Below are 10516 nucleotides of genomic sequence, written 5' to 3' on the forward strand. Positions count from 1 at the left end.
TTTTTTTTTTTTTTTTAACTAGGATTATAAATAAATTTGGCAAGAAAAGAGAGAGGAAAAGGAAATAAAGAAAGGGAATAAAGAGTCGCTAAACCGTTATCCACTTGGGGAGGAGAGCTGGAGAGGTAGTTACCAAGCAAGAAGCAGAATCGCGCTTCATGTTCATGCTGGACTGTGCTGGTGATTGGAGAATCTGAAAATGTGGGGTTACATTACTAATCATGTTGTCCATGGTCTTGTGCGAGAACTTGATTTTTGTTAACACCAACCGCAAGAACGCCTTTTTCTCCCACAAAATTGATTCGCACTCGAGACTAGCAGCAGCTCAAGTTGAAGCTCAAGCTCAAGTTCAAGTTCAAGGTAGGAGGTGCAGTGGGCTCGTTGCCAATGCCGGAAAAAGAAACCGGAAATGGTGGCAGAGCTTCTTCTTCGACGAGGATGGCAACTGGCTTGGTTTGAAGGACGATGACATGCTGGCGGCGGAGGAGGAGGAAGAGAGCTTGGATGGCTCGGAAGCTGAGAAATTTGAGGCGTGGAAGACAAGAGCGGAGGCAATCGTGGATTTGAGGGAAGCACAGCAAGATATAAGCAACGAGGAGAATCGCAAGTGGGAGGACTGGCTCGCCGTGGATTCATCCTCCTCGTGGGAATTCGTGCAGTCTGATGATACTCCTCCTACCCAAACTGAAGCCGAAAAAGGAATGCTTTACTCTCTCACCGATTCCCTTCTCGGAAGGGAAGACGATGACCTGCTCTATGAAGACCGTGTCTTCCGTTACGCCTCCCTCAATTCGGCTAAATTTTTGGCGCTGTTAATCATTATACCCTGCGCCTTGGATTTTGTGGTTCACGACTATGTTTTGATGCCTTTTCTCGACAGGTACCTCCCGATGACAATGTTCTCATACATTTCATATTGTTCTGATGCATTCAAGTCCCATCTACATTCTGCACTGCATTATAATCATCGAATATTACCTTTAGATTTTCATGTGAGCAGATATGTGAAGACCGTGCCACTTGCAGCAGAGATGCTGGACGTCAGAAGAAATCAAAAGCTTCAAATGGTTGATGAATTAAAAATTGAGAGAGCAAGATTTCAGCTTGAGATGGAAATCGGTAAATCTCCTCCCCTCTCTGATGAGGAGGTCTGGTGGGAGTTGCGGCATAAAGCGTAAGATTGACATTCTTTGTTGCTCCTTCCAAAAGATCTTCCATATACTTTTACTTTTATCTCTACCTTGTTGTTTAGACTCCTAAAATCACTGTCATGATGAGTGGGTAAATGACCAGGATTGGTATGTTATGTTTAATAAAGTATAGCCAAAATGGACAAAACAAGATAAAATTTGCCAAACTTGTTAAGATGTGAACGGCGTTATTTGTTCAGTTCATTTGAGAAACGTAAAAAGTAAAAGTTAAGGAACGTTTTTTTTAATCACGTCAACAGCTACATTTTAATTACAAAATTGAGCTAATAAAAACAGAACGCCTAAGATTTCTCAAAAAAACAGAACCCTAAAATCTATGTTATATAGTCCAAGACACAAGCAAGCTTCACGATAGCTAGCAAATTCAGCATATTGAGGAGAGAGAGCAGTCCCTAAAGTCAACAGAGACTGACATCCATAGTCCTAGAGTTCTTCCCCCACCCTAAATGAAATCCTGAAAACCTTACTCGTTTGTCACTTAAGTATTCACCTTCGCTTGTGAAAATTTATACTATTATATTACAGTTTAATATATATGTTAATATTATTACAAATGTTGAACCTGGGTCATCATTTAGAAACAATATTGGAAAACTCTTTGTCTTGTTCCTCATAAGCTATATTACACTTTAATTATGAGGGTGATTGCTGTCCTAAGCACTTCCTTAATTCTTCAACAGATTAGAGCTGAGAGATGAATGGAGATTTGAAAATAGAAGAGCATTTGCCAACATATGGTCAGATATGTTATTTGGGATCTCATTGTTCATTCTTTTATACTGCAACCAGAGTAAAGTGAGTTATTATTACTCCTTTTCTGTTCTTCCTTTTATGTATCTAAATTTTCTTACCTATGCTATTAGGAGATCAGGTGCCATGTATGTCTTTGAAATGTTACATGGTAAATTACTATTGTCATCATCTATCACATAAAAACTAGTATGAGGCAGAAGGGTATTGTTAACTATAACTATTATTCTATCTGTCATTTGATTTTGGGTTTGCCTTTCCCAGTTGTCATATGGTTAGTAACTGATGAGGGTGCTTATTATGCACCCTCATTGTTTGCTGACCCATCAACAAATTTATGCAGTAATACTGCCTTTTGTCTGCTCAAGATATTACAGCTTTCAATCCTAACATTAAGATTATTATTTCAGATAAAATGCGTAGCAGGTCTAGGCCATAAAACATATGATGGTCTAGATGATAGGATTCTATACTCAATGATCTCATAAGATGTTAATTTGACCAAATCAGATAAGTTTGCTCATAGGATTTTAATACTTTATAATGAGATACATCAGATCTAATTATCTTCCTTTCGCAGGTAGCTTTGCTGAAATTTACAGGCTATAAGATAATAAATAATATTTCAGATACTGGGAAGGCATTTCTAATTATACTCATCACAGATATTTTTTTAGGGTAATAAATCTCTTCTCTTTGCTATTGTGTTATTATGTTCTTTCCATTATTAAATTCATGTTGCCATACATTGTTGAACTTAATTGTATGCTTATCAAAATCCCTTTGACATACAAAACTCCATGCCTGCAGGTATCATTCTGAGTCTGGTTGGCAGACTTTGTTAGAAATTTTTGTTGAGCATTATGGGCTTCAGATTGATCAATCAGCCATAACCATTTTTATCTGCTTGATTCCAGTTATCATTGACGCATGCGTGAAACTTTGGGTATGTTTCACTCAACTAATTGGTGGTTCTGTTTTCAGAAACAATAGGCTCTGATAGTTTAGCTTACCTCATTATATCCAGAAAAACAGGCTGACCAAATTTTTACCAAAAATAGATCATAATGCATATGTTGTTAGAAACTAAATATTTCTTACTTGACATCCTAAGAGGTAAGTTTTTAGGTTTATGGTAAACCAACAACCTCTGTCATTCCAGAATATGAACTCTATATCATGGGTACTATCGTACTCTCTGAGCGCATGAAAATGTACCGCATGAGATCTTGTTAGATCATGTTTGGTCTTCCCTTCTTATGCACCTCAAGAAAGTAGAAATAGCTTGTTTAACTCAAAAACTCAAATAGTGTCATTCTGCAATGAATTGAATTCAATAGGTTAAAGCAGTTCCGTGGTTATATTATTTAGTACCTAAAGACCTTCCTTTCACATATAGTGTGGTAATGTATTCAAAGTTGGTCAGCTAAGTGTCCCTTGTATCTCTGTCTGGGCATGTGATCTGCAATTTTAGGATATTAACAAAGTCAAAGGGTACTGTCTTACAATTTAATCTGAGTTATACCCGTAAGAACATGCAGTCATGCACAAATATATCAAATTCACACTTGCTGGGAACTTGACACTTTTTTTTCCTTTCATAGGAGAAACTTGATACTGTTGTTAACGTTCATTTTGGTATTGTTTGAGCTGCAGCTGTTTAAGTTCCTTCCAAGATTATCCCCAAAGGTGGCAAACATATTCCGCGAGATGCAGCGTCACTAGTAAAATATTTCTCAGGGTTTCTGAGAGAATTCTCAGGAAGGTAGCATGCCACTAGAATTACTTCTTTTTCTATATTGTTCCTTTTACTGTATAGAGGTTTATCTGGTTTCGTAAATGTAATTGATAAATATGGATGTTGGTGAATATTCAGTGAGCTCACAGGACATTGTAGTTTGTTGGGATGGCATTCATTCCCATAAGTTATTGTAAAAGCTGAAAGAACTTCGTACAATGAAATTTGAGGGAGGGTGGCAGAAGGAAAAGAGATCGACGAGTGAAGTGGAATGTGTGATTGTTCGAGCCTAATGAGAAAGGAGGCTTATTTTTAGGTCAAATTTGAATTTGACATGCGACTAGGTAATGTCATTTTTGATGCATTTCATCTTACTTTCTAGAAAACTTGCTTGTATAAAAGCACAAGAAAGCTTTATCTCTTTATTCTATATCTTCCTCTGGAATCCCAAAGGTGGCATTCATCAGCTCAAGACTCGAAAATTCTTCAATTCACTATGGTACAAGTGAACCAAGGGTTATAAAACGATCCCAGCCGTCCATATGATCTGGTACACCATATGATACTAACGCCGATAGTAACACCGTTAAGGTAATTAAAACTCAAAAATAAGTTATTCAATTTGGTGAAAACAATAATAAGTAAATATTATTTATCTAATTGAATTCGAAAAGTCGCGCATGGAGGTTAAGGATGGCTCAGCCACAGCCTCCGCCGATATAACTGATGGATTCTTCTTTACAGGCAATGCCAAAGTCGCAACCGCCACCACAACCACCCTCCTCCTCCTAATACTAGTCACCACCACCTCCTCAGCCGTAATTCTCAGCCTCGACACCTAACTAATCCATCAATCTCTCTCCACTCTTTGGCGCTTTATCTCTCTCATTCCCCTTTTGTGTATTATTTCAGAATTTTCTGGGTGTTCTTGTTTGTGGTTCTAGGATTAATTAGCTTATAGATATGGTATGCCCTGATGCAGTTTTGAATGATTTGTCAAGAATCATAGATCTAGGGTTTGGGTTTCCTATCCATTCTTGATGTTCTTAATCTTCGTGCGGTCGCTCTCGGCCTTGATGATGAGGGCTACAGCGGAGGAGACGAAGAAGAAGTTGACCAAACCTTAGCGGGCTCTCTGGATGACGGAGGACCGATCTCGCTTGACGTAGACGCAGACCTGGGAGGGGATAAGTTGGAGAGGTTGGGTTTTGGGGACGGGGAGGTGGGCAGAGGCAGTTCGATTTCTTTACTATAGTTCCTGGGCTTTTACTGCAATTTGATTTTTTTTTGGGTCACTAATCATCGTTTGGTTGATCTGTGTGGTGCAAGTGCACTTAGGTGCATTGAATCCTCTCCGCTCACGACTAGATTTCTCATATTATAACTACCCCTTGGAAACCCCGTGATAGTTGGGACACATTTGGTGCGACATAGATTTCCATAGTGGGAATCTCACATGCATAATTACCTAGAAGCATGGAGTGGACCAAGGGAAGACCACGACTTAGGAATCCCAGCGCCCTACCCCTATCGATTATGAGGGATTATCTGACCCACAGTTTTAACCTTTTTGTAGCACCATAATCACCAAGTGATTCTTGAACTTAAAAAAATACCTGCATCTTCAGCAATAACGTATATTTGACATATTTGACTCACTATTATAATCACCATATAAAAGAATCCTTATATTAGAAGAATCATACGGTGATCTTCTGACATTTACATGCATATGGCATCTAATCTAACTCAAATGGCATTCGAAGAAAGGTGAATCTAACATCACATTCTCTATTAAATAAGATGTAACAATCTCATGAGCTTTATTGCATTAGAACCAAAGCAACCCGATTGCATGCATCCTTTATATAAGGAGCCATAAATCGTCAACTCTAGGAACCTATTCTACCCTAACTCTTGCCCGCTGCATGGCTATTTACTAAATTAAGCATTAAAGGGTCTAAACTCGGTAACACGCCGAGCTCGGGCTATTTTGCAGGTTCTAGCGGCCATGGATGAAAGAGAGACAAACTTAATCCCCTCATAAACGATGATTTTATTCTCTCACAAAAGGCTGAATAACTCATAAGATCAACTTCAAGACGTAGATGGGTTCTCCAGCCCACAAGATATGGTAAACCATCTTGGGATTACTTCCATAACGATTCTGACCCTCACAACCAGTAGAAATGATATAATAAACCATCTCTGCGGTAACACCTTCGTTCCGATTAGCTCTTCTGGTGCCTAAGTTTATCTCTCCATAACTTACAAATTTCCTATCAACAAAAAGACCAATAAAAGAGCGAAGGAAAGCGATCCCAATTTATATAGAGATCTGAATTGCATCTCAACCGTTGTTTTCAACCATGAGTAAGGGCCAAGATTCTGCCACGTTTTTCACGACCAGACATTAAATCATAACCCTTCCATGCATCCAACACATTGAAACCTTTCAGTTCCCTCATGTGTAGACGTTACGACAACCTAAACAACATTAATTACTTGCAATAAATGATTAGTGACTCAGTTATTACCCACCAACGTCAAAATCGGTGAATCTAACACTGTAACCAAAACGATTAATATATCCCGAGGTCTCTTTGTCCATATTCTCCCTTGTTTGGGGCTTGGGGACTAATAGTTGATAGAAACATAATATGTCATGTTCTTAATATGTTTTCCTACCCTATTTGGCTAAGTTATTTCCTTATTATCATCATTTTTAACATGTTTTGTGTGCAAAGGCATAAATAAGCGTAAGAGGAGAAAATAGTATTAAAAAGGGCAAATTGAGAAGTTCAACTTGAACAAGTAATCCTTGCTATGAAGAGAATTTTAACGTGAATAAGTAATCCTTGCTATGAAGACTCTTGGAGACTAAGCAATGTATCCGGACATGATTCAAGCTACATTCAAAGCATTATTGCACATGTCTAGAAATATCTTTAGAGATAAGATAAATATCTTTGAAGATAAGGAAAATATCAGTAGAGATAAATATCAGACTTTGTGCAATCAAGGAGGACCGTTGAATCAAGATTGAATCAAGGGCCAAGAGCAATTCATGGACACTATATAAAGGCTGCTTGGCTTCATAAATCATCATCATTCATTCACGCACACACCTTAGAGAAATAGAGAGCAGCCGAGCAGCTTTCTTTCCCTTGCGAGTTCCCTTCCTTTTGCCCTAGCCTTGACGTTGTATCAAGCGCGGCAGCCTTGGAGAGTAGGAGTCTTGAAGCCGTAGCACCTCTTGTTCATCATCAAGCTTCTTGAAGATCGAAGAAAGTGTAAACTATGGCTTTACAGTTGTTTAGTTTTCTTTTCAATTTTGAGAACATGGATTTGGTTTTCATAAATGGAATTGGATGTTTGTTTTGGTTGTTTGATATTAGGGGATTCATATTTTAGTAAAGCATGTTAAAGTTTGATTTATGATATTCTTTGCAATTTGGTTATGTTAACTCTTACTCTTGTATTAGTAAAGTTATATTTCTGTTTAAATAGACGTTAAAATGCATGTTAACGGTATGCCATGATTTAATGCTATGCCGGTGTGTAAGCATTGATATGTAGTGGTGGAAACTATGGTGAGTAGTTGAGAACGTAGGTTGCATAGCAATAAGTGGGATTTCATCACCGAGTTATGTTCAATCTCGATTCTTTAAAACTTAATGATTCATGTTTAGAGTAGACAGATGCTTGTAGCATTGATAGCAGCCTATGCATGAATAATCTTTGATTGCGTGATGTACGGATTAAAGATGATAAGGTAAGAAGAATCTATGGGTGCATAGCTGGATCAGTATGTTACTCGAGGTTGTTGCTAGTAGTTGAGTTGATATAATTCAAATTGTTTAGGATTGAAACGTCTCTTTAATTTTGTGGTTAGAATTTGAGTCTCTCTCTTTGTTGATGTGTTGAATGAATTGATCACTTGTATATTAGTTTAGGTTTTGCCTTTATCTTTTTCGTAGGAATGTTATAACAAACTCTCAAAACCCCTCTGTTTACCTTTTACCATATATATATTTGTAAATGAATACTTGTATATATTTTTATTGGTAGCTACTGACTTTTTACATGACAGCGTTACAGGAGCACCCTTAGTCCCCGGATTGATCGAACTTTATTTGCCTTATACTACGATTGTCAAAAAGGGTTCTTAATTGTCACACCAGGTTTTCAGTGTACGTCAATTTTGTCAAAATTAACGTGCCCGTTACCGGGCGTGCGACAATTAAGAACCGTTTTTGACAATCGTAGCATAAGACAAATAAGGTTCGATCAATCTGGGGACTAAGGGTGATCCTGTAACAATGGTCATGTAAAAAGTCAGTAGCTAACAAAAAAAATATGTACAAGTATTTATTTACAAATATACATATGATACAAGGTAAAAAAGGGGGTTTTGAGTGTTTGATTCTAAGTTCCTACTAAAAGATAAATGTAAAATCTAAACTAATATATACAAGTGATCAATTCACGTACAAAGAGAGAGACTCAAATTCTAACCACAAAATTAAAGAGACGTTTCAATCCTAAACAATCTGAATTATATCAACTCAACAACTAGCAACAACCTTGTGTAACATACTGATCCAGCTATGCACCCATAGATTCTTCTTAGCTTATCATCTTTAATCCGTACATCACGCAATCAAAGATTATTTCATGCATAGGCTGCTATCAATGCTACAAGCATTTGTCTACTCTAAACATAAATCATTAAGTTCTAAAGAATCGAGATTGAACATATAATTCGTTGTTAATCCGATTGTTGTCTGATCAACATGTCACACAACGGCTAAAAAGAGCTTGTCTGACTAACTGACACACAACGCTACAATAAAAACCATTGTGTGATTCTCGACATATATAATCGACAGCTGCCGACACATGTCGAGCTGCTTCTCGGCAGCTATCGACATATGTTGATGAATTATGCCGAGAATCACACAATGGTTTTTTATAGAATATTGTTGTGTGATTCTTAGCAGATATTATCGACAGATGCCGACACATGCCGAGCTGCTTCTCGTCAATTGTCGATGATATCTGCCGAGAATCACACAACAGCTTTTCCAGTGAAAACCCTTGTGTGATTGTCAACTCACACAACTGTTTCCTTTCAAGAGTTGTTGTGTGAATATTGACAGATTTCATCGACATATGTCGAGATCATTCCGTATTACAGTCGACAACATCTGTCGATATTCACACAATAGTTTTCTTCTTGTAAACTATTGTGTAAGGTTATCTTCATACAACGGGTTTTCTCGATTTCATGGTTATTTGATTGTTAAATAGTAGACATGATTTTTGCTAATTGTCATTGTGTGAATATATACTCACAACGTTACATTACAGAAGAATTGTTATATAATCATTTTCATGAGACAACGTTGGATTGTTATTAATGTGTTGTATGTCCTACTAATTTACCAAATAAACAATAGCAACTAAAGCACATTTAAATCATCATCCAAACCATTGCTTTAAATGGGAATTTAGAAGCATGCCCTATGATCCATACAAGAAATTAAAATACAAAGTTGTACATGATACACAATTTAGTTTGCATGAATCCACTTATATTGATCATCAAATAACTTGAATTGCAAAATGAAAGCTCACTTCTGCATGTTTTTTAGTCCAACAATCCATGCTCAATAATTGATAGCCTCCTTAACCTGTGATATGACACCAAAAAAATAGCCTAAAGAAACCACCAATCTAACATCCACAATGTACTACTAGTATTCAATTGAACATACCTACATAATTCAAAACTAGTTTCTCCTGCTGCTACATATATACCTCGATCCATATCATTCATAAAAAGTAACCTGCAAAAAAACCACAAGTCCAGCATCCTCCATAATCATTGTATTATTACTACTATCTTTAAAACACATAATTCGAAACATGGTGCTGCAATTATAACTCAACACCTATATATACTTGCATGCTTAAAAAAAAGGAGCTATCAAATAACAATAGTTATTTAGTGGTATTAACTCCTATCTAAATTCTGAGGAAAGAAAAAAGTTACAAACTATACTAAGATTCAAAATAGTAAGCAAATGTTCCCTTGTGCAGTTCGGTTTGAAACATTTTTTCATGTTCTTACATTAGACAAGTTTGATCTAAATTTCAGTTCCCTTGTGTCCTTGTTCCTAATATAAGCATATACACCATAGTCAGTCCTAACATCAAATTTTTCTTAAAACTAAGTCACAGCAGTAGCTAAGCTTCTATTTATAAGCTTGTTCCAGAGAGAACACAAATAAGAAGTATTGATAAGAACATGCAAAAGTGATGCTTGTCAAGAATGGAACCCTTCATGCCCTTTTAGAACTGAAAGTACAGGATTTATGCATAGATAAACTTGTCAAAAATCAATGACAAAAATGAGAGTGTAAAGGATCCCAAATCCATTGTTTTATAACAATGAGCTGCAAATCTGAGAAATTTTCAGGAAACAGGTAGTAAGAAAGAAAAATTCACCAACAATTGACCTTTCAATATTTTCATGGGAAAATTTTCAGAATAAAAATAGACAAGCAAAGGAACAATGTCCCAAAATTAGAAGCCGTTTGGAGTTCAAATGCATAGTCAAATAGGGATCCAAAGTGACTGAAAATACAGTAAACTTTACTAAGACTCTAAAACACCATGTGAACTTCAAAATAGCACAAGTTTCTCAAATCAACTCTGTTTTGCTTGAAACCAAGTTTAAAACGATCATTGAAGAGTCTATTTTTAACTGTTAAAAACTGAGATTAAAAGAAAAAGTATAAGCTTTTCGAAA

The 10516-nt window shown here is 36.7% G+C and overlaps 1 protein-coding gene across 1 annotated transcript; it reads left to right on the forward strand.

Annotated features, from left to right (window-relative positions):
- The first annotated feature begins 114 nt into the window (after positions 1-114).
- Positions 115-3916, forward strand: LOC101294353 (chloroplast envelope membrane protein-like). Its single transcript, XM_004296597.1, has 6 exons — positions 115-880; positions 1001-1174; positions 1892-2006; positions 2542-2639; positions 2772-2907; positions 3618-3916. The coding sequence occupies exons 1-6, from the start codon at positions 222-224 to the stop codon at positions 3684-3686; spliced, it is 1251 nt and encodes a 416-aa protein (XP_004296645.1). The 5' UTR covers positions 115-221; the 3' UTR covers positions 3687-3916.
- Positions 3917-10516: the final 6600 nt, after the last annotated feature.

Source organism: Fragaria vesca, linkage group LG4 (genome assembly GCF_000184155.1).
Source record: "Fragaria vesca subsp. vesca linkage group LG4, FraVesHawaii_1.0, whole genome shotgun sequence".
NCBI lineage: Eukaryota > Viridiplantae > Streptophyta > Magnoliopsida > Rosales > Rosaceae > Fragaria > Fragaria vesca.

Bases quoted from the DNA above. Each gene is read 5' to 3' on its own strand.
- LOC101294353 (XM_004296597.1), top strand. From the start codon at position 222: ATGTTGTCCATGGTCTTGTGCGAGAACTTGATTTTTGTTAACACCAAC. The intron at 881-1,000 runs GTACCTCCCGAT...TCATGTGAGCAG, and splicing joins TTGATGCCTTTTCTCGACAG to ATATGTGAAGACCGTGCCAC. The intron at 2,007-2,541 runs GTGAGTTATTAT...TTCCTTTCGCAG, and splicing joins TATACTGCAACCAGAGTAAA to GTAGCTTTGCTGAAATTTAC.